Source organism: Maniola jurtina, chromosome 19, assembly GCF_905333055.1.
Source record: "Maniola jurtina chromosome 19, ilManJurt1.1, whole genome shotgun sequence".
NCBI classification, from domain to species: Eukaryota; Metazoa; Arthropoda; class Insecta; order Lepidoptera; family Nymphalidae; genus Maniola; species Maniola jurtina.
Window position 1 is genome coordinate 1,338,630 of NC_060047.1, and position 22,501 is coordinate 1,361,130.

At 37.9% G+C, this 22,501-nt stretch overlaps 1 protein-coding gene across 3 annotated transcripts in view; it reads right to left on the reverse strand.

The window, feature by feature from the left end:
* The window catches only part of LOC123874726 (neurexin-1), a 184,540-nt gene that overhangs the window by 60,410 nt on the left and 101,629 nt on the right, over positions 1–22,501 (reverse strand). For all 3 annotated transcript variants that reach the window (XM_045920209.1, XM_045920208.1, XM_045920207.1), the window contains exon 5: positions 21,657–21,798. In XM_045920209.1, the coding sequence (XP_045776165.1) occupies positions 21,657–21,798 (142 nt within the window). The remainder of the gene's footprint in view (positions 1–21,656; positions 21,799–22,501) is intronic.

A 22,501-nucleotide genomic window follows, 5' to 3' on the forward strand; every position in this document is an offset into this window, starting at 1 on the left:
ATAAAAATAATATAATTTTGTGTTCATGTTGCCACTAATGGATCCGAGACATTGTTGCAAACAATGGGCCTCATAAGAATGCTCATAGTCACTCAGCGGGCAATGGAGAGAGCTATGCTTGGAGGGAACTCCAGTCTAAGATAGCTCCCCCCTCATTTCTAAAATTTGATCACGAAGATTCCTCTTCTCGAGATCTCTATCGATAACTCCTACTAGGTGGACAGACGACATCAAAGTCCCATGGAGGTGCTGAATTCACGCGGCGCAAGACCGCGGCATGTGATTTTTAACATTTTAAGTAAAGCTAAAGCTACCCAGTGATACAAGTCATACGAAAAAGCTTTTCACATGATTTTTCACATGCTACCTGTGAAATCATGCTGCATCTCTAGTGTCTCCATTGCTACTAATTGAATACGGTTGGTTCTATTGTTACACTACTTGCATTCATTTTCATAAGCTTCTCCCTATCTCGACGCTAAAGTTTATTGTCTTTACAAACTGTGTACATTCAGAAGATGATTTTAATCTTGTGGTCTATGATGCAAAATCTACATTTAGATTTGATATTTATCTAGGACCATTTATGGCCGTAGGTAAGATACTGTTTTGGGGATTAAAATTCACCCACCTGAAATTGCAGCATAAAGCGAAACAATTTTAACCGACTTCCAAAAAGTAGGTGGTTCTCATTTCGGTCCTGTTTTGTTATGTATGTTTTTCTTCTTTTTCTTTTTTTTTTTTTTAATTTATAGACTAGCTCTTGGCTGCGATGGCTCCTGCTAGTACCTAAGTGATGATGCAGCCTAAGGCCTAGGACCAATAGTGGGCGTCCGTAGGCTAATCACTATTCACTACCTATAATATTATAAATGCGAAAGTCTGTTTCTTTGTTGGTTTGTCGTTCAATCACACCGCAACGGAGTGGCATAGGTTACTTTTTATCCTGGAAAATCAAAGAGTTCCCACGGGATTAGTAAGATCCCAGTTTCATCCGCCAGTAATAATATATGTAAGATAACTTGCAGGGAAATCTTTGACATCCATATTCCTAGTATCTAAAAGTTTCAAGTAATTGCTTTTAATTTAGGATACACTTTTAAAAGTACTGATTAAAACTGACGCAATTAAAATAAGTTTAACTGAAAGTCTGTAGTAGCCTTCGAAAAAGTAAAAATCTTCTTGAAAGTAGTTAAAATAACTTGCTTGGTGTAGTTTCTTAGGATAGAGTTTACTAGATCTTTTTAATGATGATGTAATATGAAAAAATACGGTTGCTTTGGATGTTAATTAAGAAACTATTTAATCTAGGTACCTACCTAGCATATAATTTTACACAAACATCTAATTTTTATAACCAATCAACCTAACCCATTTTTATACCTACCAGTGGCCTTAAAACGATATTAGCCTAATAGTTATGTCTGCCTTCGGGGGTAGGGATCGGGGGTTGATCCCATGTAGGTAACCACCTCAAACTTAAAAGATTTTGGACTTAGTGCGTTATAAGCAATTGAATATACATATTTTAATCAAATAGGTTAACTTTTACAGGTGCTTTGGAATCATCAAAATAATTTACCACTGGTTCAGAATACCATTCCTACCGAGAAGAGCCAGCAAGAAACTCGACGGTTGCTCCTTTCACCATGTTCATTTTACAATATTAATGCCATATTATATAAGCAATAATTACAGCCCCTCGCATTGCTGGAGCGATTCAAATCCATGCTTTTTTACCATTTACATCATGTTCGATTGTATAATATGCCTTTTTAAGTACTTAGCATATCTATACTAATAAATAAAATTGGAGTGTCTGTCTGTAATTTCGAAATAACTACCTCATATTAAGCTCATATGGTTATTTGAACGATACCAACACTGAATCACACGTTTTTAAAATTTTTGTCTGTCTGTCTGTCTGTCTGTCTGTCTGTTTGAAAAGGCTAATCTTTGGAACGGCTGAACCGATTTTGACGGGATTTTCACAGACAAGTAGAGGATTGACCAGGGTGTAACATAGGCTACTTTTTCAAAAAGGGAGTTGTGTTTTTCTACCTATGTACACCGAAATCTCCGAGATTTCTGAACCGATTTGCGTCATTTCTTTTTTAATCGATAGAGGAACTTTGCGACATTGTTTCATAAAAAATTTGGAGTCCACCTCCTCAATCCTGATGCTGCAGGGGATCTGACCAATCCACGCGGGCGAAGCGGCGGGCATCAGCTAGTTTTTAATAGATTTTTAAACTTGCTTGGATTAGATAAGATACTTAACAGGGCTCTCTCCGTCACTTACTCCATACAATCGTAGTTCCGATTTCATTTGAATATTAAGCAACCAAAGTCCATGACAATAATCTAGAAACATATATTCTAGAAACTCATATCTGTGCCTATGGTGTTTTAGATTTTTTTAAGGTATGTAGTTTTAAAATTACAGGGGCTCAAAGATTTGTATGTGAATTTTAAAGACCGCGTAACTTTGAAACCGAATATTTTAACGGAAATCTGGAAAACCACAGGCATAGATATTAGTTTCTAGAATATGTCTGCAAAATTTCATGGACTTTGGTTGCTTAATATTTAAATGAAATTGGAACTACATTTGTATGGAGCGAGTGACGGAGAGATCCCTCTTAAACATGGAACAAACTACAAATGGAACAGATATTCAATAGCTATAACAGTAGAATCCAATAACAATTTGTCAGCAGTCAGCATCTTTTGCAATAAACTTTCCAGCTTTCCTACTGGCTTTAAACAATTTTAATATTCACTTCATTCAACCAGGACCAACGTTCCAGAGCTCTCACATCCCCCTTTATATTAAAGTGCTGGCAGAACTTGCAAGTTGAGTTTCATGCAAGTTATATTTGTGTAAGGAGCAAGTTGGAGCGGTTGTGACAACACTCAGTTTCTATAAAGCGACTAATTGGATGCAGCTCTATGGTTTATGACTTGCAAGTCTCTAGACTTGTTTTTGATAACTCAAAAAAACCCCCGACACAAAAACCTCTATAAGAAAACTAGAAAAGAGCTGATAGCTTTCAAACGGCTAAACCGATTTTCTTCGATTAAAGCTAAGAACGATCAAGCCACCTTTCAAACAAAAAAAACTAAATTAAAATCGGTTCATTCGTTTACGAGCTACGATACCACAGACATAGAGTCGGAGGTTAAAACTCAACTAGTGTCTTCTGTATTTATTCTAATAGCTTGAATCTTTTTCTTCAAATGACGTGTTTTTATATTTGAATAAATCTATACTAATAAATAAAATTGGAGTGTCTGTCTGTAATTTCGAAATAACTACCTCATATTAAGCTCATATGGTTATTTGAACGATACCATAACTGAATCACACGTTTTTAAAATTTTTGTCTGTCTGTCTGTCTGTCTGTCTGTTTGAAAAGGCTAATCTTTGGAACGGCTGAACCGATTTTGACGGGACTTTCACAGGCAAGTAGAGGATTGACCAGGGCGTAAAATAGGCTACTTTTTTAACCGACTTTTAAAAAGGGAGTTGTGTTTTTCTACCTATGTACACCGAAATCTCCGAGATTTCTGAACCGATTTGCGTCATTTCTTTTTTAATCGATAGAGGAACTTTGCAACATTGTTTCATAAAAAATTTGGAGTCCAACTCCTCAATCCTGATGCTGCAGGGGATCTGACCAATCCACGCGGGCGAAGCTGCGGGCATCAGCTAGTAAATAATAAAATAATGATTTATTCGCTGGAATGTGTAACAAGTAGGTCTTACTCATGGTTACATCACACAAAAAAATGTGTTTATGAACAAGTAATTAGTTAACTAAATCACTACTACTATCAGATTGCACTGTCCGTCATTAACTTGCAGTGTTGCACATGAAAGTGTTATCATGTACGATGGTAGGTACGGAACCTTTCATGTGCGAGTCCGATTCGCACTTGACCGATTTTTTTTAAATGAAGAATTGTATTTAATTGAGGAATTGAAAAGAGCAACCGCCGAGTTTCTAACTGGTTCTTCTCGGTAGTAACGGCATTCCGAACCAGTGGTAAGTTATTTTGACGATTCTAGTACTTGTAAAATTCTACTAGAATAAAAATGTATTCTATTCTAATGGATAAAGTGTTTCGATATTCGAAATATACTAACGTTATCATCCTTATACTAAGCCTATCATACTCTTGTTGATACGATCACTCGAGTGATCTTAATTCATCCATCGGTTTCCGGAACAAGTGTTTTGCGTTTGATATAATTCGAGTTTATTCTGTTTTGAAAGGATTTCCCATTAAGAAACCTCTTTACGAACTTGTTTTGAATAATCTGCTTCAAGACTTGTTTGATGTTTTTTTCGCTAATTAAAGCCTTTTGCTCATAAGGTACTTACATAGAAATAAAATTCTAAAGGTAGCTTTAATCTCATTTTTAGTTTTAATAGGTATATCCGACAAATTCAACAATTGACCATTTAAAAGTGTACAATGGTACCCAATTTTAATACCTATAACTTGACTTTGACTTTGACTTCCCGAAGAGGAGGTGGACGTCTTGACCACTAGGCCTTCTCAGCCAACTCATATGAATAGTGCCTTCTAAACTAATATTATAAATGCGAAAGTGTGTAACAGACACACTTTTTTTTTTTGTCTTTTCTTCACACTCTAACTAAGCAACTAATCGACTTGATTTTTGGCATAGAGATAGTTGACAGGACGTAGAGTAACATAGGCTACTTTTATCCCGGAAAATCAAAGAGCTTCCACAGGATTTTTAAATACCTAAATCCACGCGGACGAAATCGCGGGCATTGCAGCTAATAAATTCATAATCAAAAGTCAGAAACAGACTAGGGCGTCATCTCAACGACCCTGTTGTTAGAATGAGATCTAAAATAAAAATAATATGCAAACAAGGCACAGTTTACAAGCTCCCAACATTAAAGTGGGAATAAACTGGGTTTGATTTGCATACAGTGCGCGCGATGAAATTGAGTTTCTCTTCTAAAACCAATATGGCCGACCTAACGAGACCATTGACACACAATTCAATTTTGTTTGTGAGCACGTACAATTCAAGATCAGGATTTTCAAATATTTAAAAAAAAAATTCAAAAGAAAAATAAAACCGACTTCAAAAACCAAAAACACTAAAAAGTAGAAAATAATTTTTGTTTAGCTACACATGTAATGTACCTAGGTATGAAGTCGAGCGAGCATATTAAAACAAAATTAGAAATCCAAGAGTGAAGCTCGCCCGACTTCATACCTAGGTACATTACATGTGTAGCTAAACAAAAATTATTTTCTACTTTTTAGTGTTTTTGGTTTTTGAAGTCGGTTTTATTTTTCTTTTGAAAATTTTTTATTTCACAATTTTTAGTGGCCCCACTGTACTATAATATGCTATGCCCAGTTAAAACCCTACTGTTTACTAAGCTATTACAGTGATTGCGAGCAATTTGCTCTTATCCATTGAGGAGTTCTGTTCTCCATCTCCGAAGATATTCATCAGATCTTCACCAAATTTATATGGGACCACCTGCACAGTATACCCTTTCAAACAAAAAAAAATTTCCAAATCGGTCCAGGGGTCTTTGAGTAATCGGGGAGCAGACATAAAAAAAAAAAAAGATCCCGACGAATTGAGAACCTCCTCCTTTTTTGGAAGTCGGTTAAAAAGGAAAGATTGTAGTTTTTTTAAAGAAAATCAGTAAGTATAGTCAAAAACTTGAGAACAATGTAATAGGTAGAGAGTTGAAACTTTCACAGAGTCTATAATTGTCGCTATAAAAATAAACAATAAAAAATTCAAAATGGCCACCCAAATTTAAAAAAAAGTAGTGTGATGATACAGAACACTTCGTGTACGAGCCCAACTCGCAATTGACTGATTTTTCTTTTTTTTCACCATTTTGGAACGGATCACTAAAGACGAAAATCGGGTCGCATGCTATCCATAATGTGACATTTCCGAAATTGAATTTCCAATTAAGTGACGATCCCGAACAGCTCGGATCAGTCTGACATATTTTCATGTTTTATTTATTTTCCACTACCTACATTTTTAGGGTTCCGTACCTCAAAATAAAAAACGGTACCCTTTTAGGATCACTTTGTTGTCTGTCTGTCTGTCCGTCCGTCGTGTCTGTCCAAAAAATCTATAGGGTACTTCCCGTTGACCTAGAATCATGAAATTTGGCAGGTAGGTAGGTCTTATAGCACAAGTAAAGGAATAAATCTGAAAGCCGTGAATTTGTGGTTACATCACAGAAAAAAATATTAAAATGTTTTTCAATTTTCAAAGTAAGATAACTATACCAAGTGGGGTATCATATGAAAGGGAGCTTTACTCGTTCATTCTAAAACTGATTTTTATTTATTTAGCATAATAGTTTTGACTTATCGTGTAAAATGTTGGAAGAAATACCCGAATACGGAACCCTCGTTGCGCGAGTCTGACTCGCACTTGGCCGGTTTTTTGTATGCTCATGAAAACAGTGAAAGCCATGAAAGAAAGAAAGAAGAAAATTATTATTTTCGTAAGACGTGCCCACACATTACCAGTTATACCTACGGGTTAGGTTATACCGGCGCCTGTAATACTTGAGCATTAAAGTCAAAAGATCTCAAGCTGAATTGAACCTTGGACCCCCTGAGCATGAATAGGACGCTGAAGTCTTAACCACTAGTCTACCACCGTTATAAGTTTTTTAAAGGGAATCCATCCATACTTGATATTATAATAGCGAAAGTGTGCCTGTCTGTCTGTCGGTCGGGAAGGACATAGACTACTTTTTATCCCGGAAAATCAGAGATTTCCCACGGAATTCTTAAAGGCCCATCCGTTTAACCGATTTATATAAAAGGTTCAGAGGTAGATTTGCATCCCGGAAATTGACATAGGCAACTTTTTATCCCGGAAAATTAAAGTTCCCACGAAAAAAACTTAACCCACGCGGAAGTTGCCGTGGGCATTCTCTAGTTAGTAAAAAATAGGTGAATGAAAATTATGAGAGTAATATCATCATGATCATTATCATAATCATCACCACCGTCATATCATTACCGTCATCATCCTTCATCTGACAGTCTTCTGTTAGAAGATTTTCTTATGCACAAGCGGCGTAACTGTTTTATATACTACTAGCTGATGCCCGCAGCATCAGGATTGAGGAGTTGGAATCCAAATTTTTTATGAAACAATGTCACAAAGTTCCTCTATCGATTAAAAAAGAAATGATGCAAATCGGTTCAGAAATCTCGGAGATTTCGGTGTACATAGGTAGAAAAACACAACTCCCTTCTTGAAAGTTGGTTAAAAAAGTAGCCTATGTTACACCCTGGTCAATCCTTTACTTGTATGTGAAAATCCCGTTAAAATCCGTTCAGCCGTTTCGAAGATTAGCCTTTTCAAACAAACAGACAGACAGACAGACAGACAAAAATTTTAAAAACGTGTGATTCAGTTATCGTATCGTTCAAATAACCATATGACCTTAATATGTGGTAGTTATTTCGAAATTACAGACAGACACTCGAATTTTATTTATTAGTATAGATTCGTATAATTTCGGAAAGAGTTTCTGTTGATGCAATAATATTTATTTCACAAAACAGGTGGTATCCGAGGCGGAACCTCGCTAACAATAGGCTCTCGGAATTTGGACGGTATCCAATATTTATTGTTTTTCTTGTATTCGCTAACAAAATGTGAAATGCATTTCTATTTTGTCAAATGAAAAGGTTTTTGCAATAGCACAAAAAATAGAGATACGATCAAAACAATGCAATAACTGAATAAAAAAAATTTCTCTACGAAGAATAAAACTCGTTACGTCGTACTACTTGAATCATAGAAGTCATCATCATCATCAAAACTCATCGCCAGCAGTACCGAGCACAGCTGGTCTCCTTTCAGAATGACTAATGAGAACGCTGGCTAAGTGAGAATTGATAGACTTTGCACACTTTTTAGAACATTATAAATAAGGCATGTCTTTTTTCTCGGTTAAAGAAAGTGATATTAATTAATTGCTTAAAACACATATACCTACCTAACTCCTAAAAGTTAAACAAGAGTGCCTGTGATTGAATCCCAGTTCTTCGAATATAGTTAGTGTGATTGCAGTCAACTGTAAGCCTACTTACTTAAATGGTTTAAAAAATCGATGTGCCTTGCGCCTTACCTTCAACAAGTTTAAGCGACCATGCTTTGTAAATTCGACATATTATTTTATTTATTTTATTTTTTAATAAAATAAATAAAAATAAGTAAAATAAATAATTTAATAATTGTTATTTATAAGACATATTTAATTAGAAATCGAAAGGTATACTTCCAAAGTTTGTTTTCGAGACTGAATAGGTACTAAAAATTCAGTAGAATGCCTTGATTCTAAAAGTCTAAATCTAAATCTAGATCTGAATGTGCGGAGATCTTTCACCCCGCTTGACCTGTCCCGGTAATGAGGCGTTCCGTTTCCTTATCCGCGATCCCGGATCTCGTATCCCGGATAACGAATGGATGATCCCACGCTAATGTCTTTTTTATCTTTGGAAATTTACTTTCAGCGCTGCCTATTACAGTTAGTTCTGAATCTTTTATATTATTTTCTACATGCGCACGACTTTGCCCGCGTGGATTAACAGGGCTCTCTCCGTCACTCGTTTCATACAATCGTAGTTCCAATTTCATTTGAATATTAAGCAACCAAAGTCCATGAAATTTTGCAGACATATTCTAGAAACTAATATCTGTGTCTGTGGTGTTTTAGATTTTTCTAAAAATATGTAGTTTTAAAATTACAGGGACTCAAAGATTTGTATGAAATTTTTTAAGACCGCGTAACTTTGAAACCGAATGTTTTAACAGAAATCTGGAAAACCACAGACATAGATATTAGTTTCTAGAATATGTCTGCAAAATTTCATGGACTTTGGTTGCTTAATATTCAAATGAAATTGGAACTACGATTGTATGAAACGAGTGACGGAGAGAGCCCTCTAATCCTGTAGGGATTCTATCATATTTTAGCTGAGTCCACGACTGCGTCTTCGTGAACTAAGCTTTATTAAGAATCCCGTAAAAAAGCTCAGAGTTTCTTTAGCTATGCGAGGAGATCCTGAGAAGAACCAGAATGCTGACTAATTTTCGTCTTTAAAAAGAATCAATTTGCGAAGTTTTACTTCAATAGGCTTTATTATGGCATACGTCTTCCAAACTAAAAACAGCAAACACACAGGAATAGAGCCAGAATTTAAAGAAAAAGTAAGCACACACACTCTTTCTAACTTTTAAGAAGAAAAATTACTGAAATTCAAATTCATTCCAACAAGTAATTCTCAGTCAAATCCGCCACAATGTAATGCATCAGCCAACCTTCCCCGCACAAGTTTCAACACGTTGCACGCCGTGTTAGATTGGTGCTCGATTTTTCAATTTTCCAGACAGGCACTATTTTCCCGCCTTGCTCTAGCTCCTAACAATTTCTATTACTGTCCCATTATTACACATTAGTTTCTAGAATGTATTCACAAAACATTGAGTTTGATTGGTTGATAAACTCTTATTAAAAAGAGACCATCTTATCTCACACATTCACCATACTACCTAATACAAACACAGAATAATACAATCAGAATCTAAAGAAAAAAGTAAGCACCACACACCCGTTTAAACTTTTAAGAAGAAAAATTACTGAAATTCAAATTCATTCCAACAAGTAATTCTCAGTCAAATCCGCCACAATGTAATGCATCAGCCAACCTTCGCCGCACAAGTTTCAACACGTTGCACGCCGTGTTAGATTGGTGCTCGGTTTTCAATTTTCTAGACAGACACTCTATTTATGCCGCCTTGCTCTAGCTCCTAACAATTTCTATTACTGTGCCATTATTACACATTAGTTTCTAGAATGTATTCACAAAACATTGAGTTTGATTGGTTAATGAACTCTTATTAAAAAGAGACCATCTTATGTCACACATCCACCATACTACCTAATTCAAACACAACATAATACAATCAAAATCTAAAGAAAAAAGTAAGCACACACACTCGTTCTAACTTTTAAGAAGAAAAATTACTGAAATTCAAATTCATTCCAACAAGTAATTCTCAGTCAAATCCGCCACAATGTAATGCATCAGCCAACCTTCGCCGCTCAAGTTTCAACACGTTGCACGCCGTGTTAGATTGGTGCTCGATTTTTCAATTTTCCAGACAGGCACTATTTTTCCCGCCTCGTTCCAGCTCCCAACAATTTCTATTACTGCACCATTCAGCGGAGAATTCTTTGCGCTAACCATTACCACGTTTGCTGCTCGCGTTTTACGGAATTTCGTTCTCTGTACTACTTTTGCGAGTACATTGATTAGATTAAATTTTAATTTCGGAACGTTATAATATTAAAACAGAAAGTTACTTTTGAAATAAAAGTTTTGCGTGGAAACTTGTTGATAAGAGTTATAAAATACAATGAATAAATAGCCATTTGTTTCAAATAATAATTACTAATTCATTTTCGCATTACTCATACTTTCGGCACAGACTCCTAGAAAAAAGATAGTTATGTGACTGTACGAGTAGGTAATTGTAGTATATACAAGTGTAAATTAAAAAATTATAACACCCCCGAGGTTACAGTAACTAGAATAGAGCTGATAACTTCCAAACGGCCGAACCGATTTTTTTGGATTATAGCTAAGAACACTCTCGATCAAGCCATCTTTCAAACAAATTTTTTTTAATCGGTTCATTAGTTTAGGAGCTACGATGCCATAGATACACAGATACACACGTCAAACTTATAACAACCCTCTTTTTGGGTCGGGAGTTAAAAATTTGATGAAGCCAATAATATTGTGTATTTCGGTAAGTAGTTGAGGAATTCATTTGACGCATATCGTTTTCATGCACGAAATTTTGGCGAAAGCCTAAATTCCCGTCACGTCACACATGCGGCCTTAAGTAATCCTGAACATTTACATATTTGATGACTCATTACTCATGGATACTGCCTCATGGACCTAGTGGTTAGCATAACTTTAGATGGCGAGGTCCCAGGTTCGATTCAAGGGTCGGGCCAAAGACATGTATTTGGGTATTGGATTTTTCTGTTAAGAAATTCTTTGTGGTTGGGTTATTGTTGTTGGGTTTTTACCCCCGCATCTCGGAGAGTACGTAATGCCGTCGGTCCTGCGCCTGAGTTCTCTCCGGTTATGTCGGATTTACATCCCATTCGAGCTATGAGAGTGCGCCTGTGCTAGCTTGTATGTGTACCATAAAATTTCCCGCGCAGTTGGATAATCTCTCTCCATCTTTAACTATATCCACCAATAAATCACGTCGATCTATAGCTACGTAATGTGGCGTGATTAAAGGACAAACCAATAAACCAACTAATAAACACACTTTCGCATTTATAAACGAGTAGTGATTCCATGAGTTGTCACATTCGTTCACGAGTCCGACCCGTTGCTCGTACGGGTTCAATCCAAATTTCCGAATGCTCGCAGTCACTCGTATGTTTCCGTCAGCCGACTGACGGGGTAATGGCGGCTCGTGACAGGAAATGGCGCGATGACGGAGCCCGGAACTCGTCCCCGAGACTCTCGCGCGACGTGCCTTCCTGACATAGTGGCCATTTTAAAATTGGAAAAGGCTTACTTTTCTGCTCTGCTGCTTTCCGAACCGGTACAGTCTTGAGTTCTTGACGTTTCATAAGTGGCACAGGCTGCCTGACGCACGTCATCTCACGCAAGTAGATAAATTCATTTAATTTTTGTGTGTTCGAAGCAAAAAGTAGCCTATCCTACGGAATTTACAAAGAATCTAAATCACGATGAAGTCGCGGGCATCAACCAGTATGATACGAACTGAGTACTAATTTCAAGGTTATTTTTAAAAATGTTTACTTTATTGTTCAAAGCGTGTATTTGAAGCATTTTAGCATTCTATTTTTCTTTGAACCGCAAAAGCCTTGCATCAGATATCGTGACTGTTTCCTTTGTTAGTGTACAAAATAATGAAAATAATGGAAAGACAATATTGGAATGCGTCCAAATTCCAAATTTGCGAGCTTCGTATTCCACGTGCTTTGTGCTTTGTACGATAAACTAGCAGTCCGCCCCGGCTTCACATGGGTAGCCAGAGAATTCCCAGATTTAAAAAAAAACGTGCGCAAAGGACATGCACGATACGCGTTAGTAGCCCGGTAGCTACAAGTAACTCTGTACCAAATTACATCAAAATCGGTTAAACTGTTGGGCCGTGAAAAGCTAGCAGATAGCAAGAAACAGTTAAAAATTATTTTGCTATAATCCGCCAACAGGATAAATCTGTATGGTCAAACATGCAGTTACAAGCTAAGCACCGCTTACCTCCCCAACCAAGCAATAAAGCCAAGTTCCCAAGCAAGCACTGCCACCACCATTCACATGCAACACCACACAAGACTTTTCCACTACTCTCGACGCACGTTTCGCCCCGACACCGGAGCATCCTCAGGAGATTTCGACTTTACAATGCTGTATTGTCAAGTGACGTTCTAATCAAATGCGCGGTATTATATACTGTTATTTAGTCCCACAACTGTTGCCCCGCCCATTACCCCCCTCACTAGCTAGCAGATAGGCAGATAGGCACAGAGACAGACTGACAGATAGACACCGCATTTATAATATTAGTGTGGATATGGATACATTATATATTATTATTATAGGTACAGACGAATGCGACGGAGCGACTTGGTAGTAATATATAGAGAAATTGTTGCATGCACTATGCTGCATGTTGAACGAGCCTTGAAAAACAAAAGATTGTACCAACGACCTTGAATAGGCACGGCAACATAATGCAAACAGTGAATTATGCAAATACTCGGCTTTATAATAAAACCGGTCAAGTGCGAGTCGGGCCTCGCTCTTTTCGGGTTCCGTTCATTAAAAAAATCTGCTTGGTAGCTCACTAAGTCTACGAGAGACCTCAACACGCAGACAGCCAGACAGACGGACAGATAGACGGAGAGACAGAGAGCAGAGTGAGTTTTAGGAACTTTAAAAAGGAGTGGTGACAGCCTAGTGGTAAGATGGTGGCCACTTATTCGAGTGGTCTGGTTTCAGCTGTGCGTTAATAGATTAGTCAGTCAGTCAGTCAGTCAGTCAGCTTTTCCTTTTATATAATATTTAGATTTATATGGATAGCAACACATTTATCCAATAAGTTGTGTCAACACGAATAATCGAGACGTAATCATTCGTTCCTCACTCGCAGAAAAACGAAAAAAACACATTGCAAATGGCACGACCAATTCAATTCCTCTCCGACAATCGACATGCTCGAATTATATGAAATTGAGTCCGTAAATTTTTCACTCGTCAGTGTGTAAAACGTGTGACAGCAATCGTTCAGTTTCAATAACTTTTACATGAGTGTGAGAGAGTGAATTAATATGAAGGAAAGAAAGAAAAACGTTTATTTTTAGGGTTCCGTACCTAAAAAGGAAAAAAGGTTATAGGATCACTTTGTTGTCTGTCTGTTTGAGTGTCTGTCCGTCCGTCGTGTCTGTCAAGACAACCTTTGACGTTGGAAAAACCCAAAACCGTTAATATTGTGATTGTTATTCAATTTTTTTTAAACTCCCGTGGGAACTCTTAGATTTTCCGGGCCAAAAAGTTATGCCATAAAAAGTAGCCTTTGTCACTCTCCAGACTTTTCTTTAAATATCTATGCAAAAAATCACGTCGGTCAAGAACTAACCAACAAACCGACAAAACAATAAACCAACTAACAAACATACTTGCGCATTTTTAACCCCCGACCCAAAAAGAGGGGTGTTATAAGTTTGACGTGTGTATCTGTGTATCTGTCTGTGCCATCATAGCTCCTAAACTAATGAACCAATTTTTATTTAGTTTTTTTTATTATGTACTGATAGTGATTGGATGAAGGGGTAGAGTGATGTTACCTGTTGATGTAACAAGTTATCACAGTATTCGATATAGATATCTCATGGGCAGCTGAATTCAAATTCCATTTAGAAGGAACTACTTATTAGGACCTCAAAGGCTATTTAGTACTTTTGATCCAAAATGGTAAAGGCTTTCATACGAAATGAGGATTATATTTCATGGAAATAGTTAATCCATTTCCAAGCGTTGATGGAGGTAAATGTCAATGCCGCCGTGTCGAGGCAAAATAATCACAAAAACCGGTCAAGTGAGAGTCGGGGTTCACTCTTATAGGGTTCCGTACATAATTATGAACATCATATTTTAGTGTATGAAATATTCCTTTTCCGAGCTAGAACATCGCAATAAACCGTGACAGGAAACCCCAAAATATATTTGTTTGTTTTGGTCACAGCTTACAAACTATTTTACAAAACGTTGTTTTCAGTATTTGATGATGATATTTTACTAACCCCCGACCCAAAAAGAGGGATGTTATAAGTTTGACGTGTGTATCTGTGTATCTATCTGTGGCATCGTAGCTCCTAAACTAATGATCCGATTTTAATTTAGTTTTTTTTTTGAAAGGTGGCTTGATCGAGAGTGTTCTTAGCTATAATCCGAGAAAATCGGTTCAGCCGTTTAAAAGTTATACGCTTTCTAGTTACTGTAACCTTCACTTGTCGGGGGTTTTATAAATTTTTAATTTACACTTGTCAAACACTCTGTATAGAGAACATACTTGGCCGAAGACAGCAAAGGCTCTATCAACTAGGTATACCTACGACCTACGAGCTACACTCTCAGATTAACCCAATCCCGTTTAAATTGAAAATTTCCAAGTTCTAATCCCGCTCTTGCCGGGGCTTTGAAACTGTTCATAACGATGTACCGGTTGAGTGCCACAAATTAAAACGTACCTAGCCACTCGAATTGAAAGATCGCAACCAGCTTAGCTAATACCCTATAGCCTGGTGGTTAGGACTGCCGCCTTTTAATCAGAAGTCGGGGGTTCGATCCCGGGCACGCACCTCTAACTTTTCAGAGTTATGTGCGTTTTGAGTAATTAATAATAATTGCTGCATGCCTGAGAGTTCTCCATAATGTTCTCAAAGATGTGTGAAGTCTATCAATCCGCAGGCCAGACGTCGTAGACTATGGCCAAAACCCTTCTCACTCTGAGAGGAGGCCCGTGCTCTGTAGTGAACTGGCGATGGGTTGATCATGATGATGATGATGATGATGATGATGATGAACCAGTTTAGCTTTGCCGCCAAGCGGTTTAGCGTTCTGGTATGAGCGATGCCGTATAGAAACTGACTTGGGGTATGTGCTTTATAAAAACAAACCAAGTGCTTTTACGACTCTCTTAGGGTTCCGTACTTTAATTATGAACCACACAAGTATTTTGTGTGTACAAAATATTTTATTCCAAGCTAGACTACAACAAATACTACTACTTATTTGTGACGACAACGGTATAATACGGTTTCGTTCGAAAGTCGGTACGTTGAAACCACGTTGAAGCCATTCAAAAGCAGTTCAAAGGAGGTAATATTAGCACATTTAGCTGTGATTGTAATTAAATAGTCGTTGTGAGACTGAAGCGGTCTGGAAATGGACCACTGGGGCGTCCGCGCAACTTGAAATTCAGCCAAGCACTGAAAATTTCCTAATTAAAACATTTGGACTATACCGTACACAATATAAGTACTTATTTACGTACATATTCGACACATTGCTTGAGATATGTTTATTGCTTGTGGTATATTTTTATGAAAGAGCGCCACCACACCCGGTCCTCAGCCTTCCTCATCCAGCCACTTCCCGCCAGCCGCTTTATATCGTAGGTCCATCGTGCTGGAGCCCACACTACGCTTGCTTAAACGCGGTCTCCACTCAACCCGCGCAACGGTCGCGGTCGGTATTTTTTGATACTATAAATTAATTGGCGCTGGTTCCCCAGGAACGGAGACGGGCACTAATATGGGACGCAACGTGCGTTTGACACATTGGCCCCGTGTCATATTATCAAGGAGACAGCATCAAGACCGGGAGCCGAAGAAGAAATAACTGAAACCAGTAAGCCACGCGACTCTTGTCGAGTGTCACATTTTTGTATTATTTGCCGTCGATACCCTGGGGCCATGGTATCTAAGTGCAAAAAAAATTTCACGAGACATTTCGGAGTAAATAGCCTCTTTCAGTGACAGAAGAGATGGCTCATTTTTGATAAAGGATCAGCCTGGATGTCCAGCGCGGAAATGCAGCCAATATTCATGGCACCATTTCCAAGCAGGCATGATTTGTATAGTAATTAGATAAGGTTAGCTTTAAATTTTACTGTAACATTAGCCAATAAAGAAAATTAAAAATCCAAAAAAAAACCATTATTTAGTTTTCACCTCTGTCGGCACTGATTGCCAATTTTTACAATATTAATAGACCTTACTACTATTTCCTTCTGAAGTAGGTATTTAAGAGTTTAAACGTCCTCTTAGCAAATAGTTGTATCGCGTGCCCACTCAGCGTTACACTGGGTGTTGCCATTAGCACTAGTCTCGCTTCAAAGCGGTCTCAAAGTAATGACTGCCTTCCGCACGTTGCTTTCGATTTTTCACATAATATATTGAGGTAATGAACAAAAGTGGTTGCTTTTTAACCGATTCTTACATAGCTTGAAAATTATTACATTTAAACACCGCTTTATTGCTTAAATTAAGCGCGCGTAGTTGTCGACACGAGCTGAGATGCTAAAGAGCGCGCGAGCGAGAACACTCGCATCACTGCATTGTTATAGAAACGGAATACCGATAACTTGGCTTTGAAAAGTACCTACCGTTGGCTACCGTTGGCTTTGAAAAGTAGGTATTCAAGTGTTTAAACGTCCTCTTAGCAAATAGAGGTATCGCGTGCCCGCTCAGCGTTACACTGGGTGTTGCCATTAGCGAGTCGTCTGGCTTCAAAGCGGGTTCCAAGTAATGGCTGCCTTCCACACATAGCTTTTGATTTTTTAAATTTTACATAATATGTTGGGTTTAGTGAGCGATAGTCTAGTGGTTAAGATGTCCGCCTATATTAAAAAGGTCGAGGGTACAATTCCGGGCACGCACTTCTAACGTTTCAGGGTTATGTGCGTTTTAAGCAATTAAATATCACTGGCTTTAACGGTGAAGGAAAACATCGTGAGGAAACCTGCATGCCTGAGCGATCTCCGTACCTTCTCAAAGGTATGTGAAGACTGCCAGTTTTCAGTTGGCCAGGCGTGGTGGACTATGTGGACCTTCTCATTCTAAGAGGACACCCGTGCTTAGTCAGGCTTCATATTATGTGAATAAATAAACTTTGCTAAAATTTTTAGGGTTCCGTACCTCAAAAGGAAAAACGGAACCCGTATTTAAAAGTTATCTATAAACAGGTTTTTTAAGAATTTGTGATGATACCTATAATGAACTACTTAGTTATTATGAAGTCGTTTTTTGAAAAAAAATTTATGTTATAGGTATATACAACTGTTCTCAGCAGATATATCATAAAGCTTTAAAAACCATTTTAAACTGACAAGGAGCGCAATAATATTATTTCCATAACATCTAATAAACGCGCTCCGTGCAAACAGTGAACTCGAGAACGAGATTCGTCCAGTACAAGCTACCAATTAAACTCCACCCCGGGGCACGGACGTAATTCGGGAATAACAACCATTGCTATAGTTGGATTACAGTGGATATACACATAGTCGGGTACATATTCGATTCGGTGATTTTTACTGAACAACAAAACTGAAGCACCCAATGAAACTTTTTTTAGGGTACCTTTTTAGGGATCCGTACCCAAAGGGTAAAAACAGAGCCATAGTAATATACTCCGCTCTCTGTCTGTCTGTCCGCGTGTCACAGGTCTCTAGCTCATAGACGAAATGAGTTACAAATCTGGATATTTGGTGAACAACGCGTTGACCTAAAAATATTGTTACCATAACATCTAATAAACGGGTTTTGTGCAAACAATTAACTCGAGAACGAGATTCGTCCAGTACAAGCTACCAATTAAACTCCACCCCGGGGCACGGACGTAATACGGGAATAACAACCATTGCTATAGTTGGATTACGGTTGATATACACATAGTCGGGTACATATTCAATTTGGAGATTTTTACTGAACAACGAAACAAAAGCGCCCAATGAAACTTTTTTAGGGTACCTTTTTAGGGATCCGTACCCAACGGGTAAAAACGGAGCCCTATTAAACGGAGAGCTATTTAGCAAGAAACAGTTAAAAATTATTTTGCTATAATCCGCCAACAGAAAAAAATCTGTATGGTCAAACATGCAGTTACAAGCTAAGCACCGCTTACCTCCCCAACCAAGCAATAAAGCCAAGTTCCCAAGCAAGCACTGCCACCACCACTCACATGCACCACCACACAAGACTTTTCCACTACTCTCGACGCACGTTTCGCCCCGACACCGGAGCATCCTCAGGAAATTTCGACTTTACAATGCTGTATTGTCAAGTGTTTCCATAACATTTAATATACGGGTTTTGTGCAAACAATAAACTCGAGAACGAGATTCGTCCAGTAGAAGCTACCAATTAAACTCCACCCCGGAGCACGGACGTAATACGGGAATAACAACCATTGCTATAGTTGGATTACAGTGGATATACACATAGTCGGATACATACATTCGCTTGAAACTATGGCAGAAACTTTTTTTCAGGGTACGAGTAGGTTCCTATTTGGGTCCCGTACTCACAGGGCCTATTAATGTCATTCTGCTGTTTGTCTGTCATTTTAGTTAATTACTAGAGGATGCCCGCGACTTCGTCCGCGTGGATTTAGGTTTTTAAAGATCCCGTGGGAACTGTTTGATTTTACGGGATAAAAATTGCCTATGTCAATTACAGCGATGCAAACTACCTCGGTACCTACCAAATTTCATACAAATCAGTTAAGCGGATGGGTTTTTGGGAATACCGTGGGAACTCTGATTTTCCGGGATAAAAAGCAGCCTGTGTCCGTCCCCGGGATATAAGCTGACCCTGTGCCAAATTAGCAGTAGCATTAGGTAGCGAACAGACAGACAAACAGACAGACAGACACACTTTCACATTTATAATATTAGTATGGATGAAAGTGAAACATGCAGTTTTCACCACAAATCTATGTACTTACCTATCTACTTAATTTAATGTACATTTACGTTTTCGTGAGACATAAAGAGCACAGGAATGCAAGCCTGGCGTAGTTTAGCTTGACGCTGTCAGTTAGAGGTCGTTACGTTAAATGTATGGATTCCAAACGTTGCAGCGCCACGCTACCTGCACTCGCTAACAGCTTAGCTTGAATCTCTACGTACAACAATCGTTATTCATTATGAAAATAATTCTCACGATATAATTTGGTCTTCTCTAATATAAATAAATAATCTATATACTAATAAATAAAATTGGAGTGTCTGTCTGTAATTTCGAAATAACTACCTCATATTAAGCTCATATGGTTATTTGAACGATACCAACACTGAATCACTCGTTTTTTAAATTTTTGTCTGGCAGTCTGTCTGTTTAAAAAGGCAAATCTTCGGAACGGCTGAACCGATTTTGACGGGATTTTCACAGACAAGTAGAGGATTGACCAGGGAGTAACATAGGCTACTTTCTTAACCGACTTTCAAAAAGGAAGTTGTGTCGTTTTACCTATGTACACCGAAATCTCCGAGATTTCTGAACCGATTTGCGTCATTTCTTTTTTAATCGATAGAGGAACTTTGCGACATTGATTCATAAAAAATTTGGAGTCCAACTCCTCAATCCTGATGCTGCAGGGGATCTGACCAATCCACGCGGGCGAAGCTGCGGGCATCAGCTAGTCTCTAATGAAATAATATCTTGAACAAATTTAAAATCCAGTCTACTCTGTACAGTCTACAGGCTTACTACTGTAAATTAATCAATTTAAGCACAGTTTTAGACCGTTTTGCTTGCATAGAATTTCAATCAAAATCACAAACTTTGGAGTTAATTTCATACAATAGGCATTAGGCCACTTTAAATAAGTTGATTACAGGCATAAGCATATTTAAACAAATTGACTTAACAGGGCTCTCTCCGTCACTCGTTTCCAATCGTTTCATACAATCGTAGTTCCAATTTCATTTGAATAATAAGCAACCAAAGTCCATGAAATTTTGCAGACATATTCTAGAAACTAATATCTGTGTCTGTGGTGTTTTAGATTTTTCTAAAAATATGCAGTTTTAAAATTACAGGGGCTCAAAGATTTGTATGAAAATTTTAAGACCGCGTAACTTTGAAACCTTGTATTTTAACAGAAATCTGGAAAACCACAGACATAGATATTAGTTTCTAGAATATGTCTGCAAAATTTCATGGACTTTGGTTGCTTAATATTCAAATGAAATTGGAACTACGATTGTATGAAACGAGTGGAAACGAGTGACGGAGAGAGCCCTCTTAATTTCAGGCATAAGACCCATTATTTGTGTGTTAGTAGAAGCAATCACTAACCTATTTTAGTACTTACTAGCTGATGCCCGCAGCTTCGCCCGCGTGGATTGGTCAGATCCCCTGCAGCATCAGGATTGAGGAGTTGGACTCCAAATTTTTTAGAAACAATGTCGCAAAGTTCCTCTATCGATTAAAAAAGAAATGACGCAAATCGGTTCAGAAATCTCGGAGATTTCGGTGTACTTAGGTAGAAAAACACAACTCCCTTTTTGAAAGTCGGTTAAAAAAGTAGCCTATGTTACGCCCTGGTCAATCCTCTACTTGTCTGTGAAAACCCCGTCAAAATCGGTTCAGCCGTTCCAAAGATTAGCCTTTTCAAACAGACAGACAGACAGACAGACAGACAGACAGACAGACAGACAGACAGACAGACAGACAGACAGACAAAAATTTTAAAAACGTGTGATTCAGTGTTGGTATCGTTCAAATAACCATATGAGCTTAATATGAGGTAGTAATTTCGAAATTACAGACAGACACTCCAATTTTATTTATTAGTATAGATTACTTACTATTTAACTTAAACTTAGCTTAACGATAATCACTTATCCTATTAACAACGCCTCTGGAAGCCTGCTAACACCTACGTGTGCACCACCCCAGCACCTTTTTTTTTTTAAATTATCAATTAATATGGAATGTTTGGGAAGTCTGTTTTGGACACAACGAAAAAACCACTTAGGTTTACTTGATGTGTCATTCCCTCTATTTATTAACCCCCGACCCAAAAAGAGAGGTGTTTAAGTTTGATGTGTGTATCTGTGTATCTGTCTGTGGCATCGTAGCACCTAAACGAATGAACCAATTTTAATTTAGTTTTTTTTTTTAAAAGGTGGCTTGATCGAGAGTGTTCGAAGCTATAGGTAATCCAAGAAAATCGGTTCAGCCTTTTGTCTAGTTACTGTAACCTTCACTTGTCGGGAGTGTTAGGTATAAATTTTTAATTTACACTTGTCACTGGTGTTATATAGTGCTTTGATATATACTATGTACATTATTTTTGGAAACACTAGGCTATGTTACGGATTGTTATATTTAATTATTTTTTTTAAACTCCTCATCCTGATGACCAGAGAGGACTGTCCACCTTACTAATCAATGAGCAGAGAAGGTTTTGCTTGGAGAGGTCTTTGTATAATTCGTTTAAAACTAGATAACTATTAAACTTACCCCTCTCACAAAAAGCGCCTTCGTAGTCTCCATCTCGACACTCGCAGATGGGGCCATCATCAGTACTGATGCAGACTCCTCCGTGTTGACACGGATCGCGTCTCTCGCACGCGTCCCCACTTGCGTTCGTTATACGAGGTGCCTGTAACAAACAAACATAAATCATCGTCATCAACAACCATACAGATAAACATGCAATACTGGACATTTAGAGCACTTTTTTACCCCCGACCCAAAAAAAGTGGTGTTATAAGTTTGACGTGTGTATCTGTGTATCTGTGTATCTGTCTGTGGCATCGTAGCTCCTAAACTAGTGAATTTAATGTAAGTAAAGTGAACCGATTTTAATTTAGTTTTTTTTGTTTGAAAGGCGGCTTGATCGAAAGTGTTCTTAGCTATAATCCAAGAAAATCGTTTCAGCCGTTTGATAGTTATCAGCTGTTTTCTAGTTACTGTAACCTTCACTTGTCGGGGGTGTTATAAATTTTTAATTTACACTTGTAATAATAAAAGTTTTCTTAAGACTTCTTTTGTTAATATAATTCTTCTTCTTCTTGTAATAGGAGTTTTCTTAAGACTATTAGTCCCGAATACGATACGACATAACTTAAGAGTCATCAATCATCATCATGATCAACCACCGCTGGCTCACTACAGAGAATGGGTCTGCTCTCAAAACGAGAAGGGGTTGGCCAAGTCTACCACGCTGGCCAAGTGCGAATTGACAGACTTCACACACCTTTGAGAACGTTATGGAGAACTAAGGTGTGCAGGTTTCCTCACAATGTCTTCCTTCATCGTTAAAGCAAGTAATATTTAATTGCTTGAAACGCACATAACTCCGA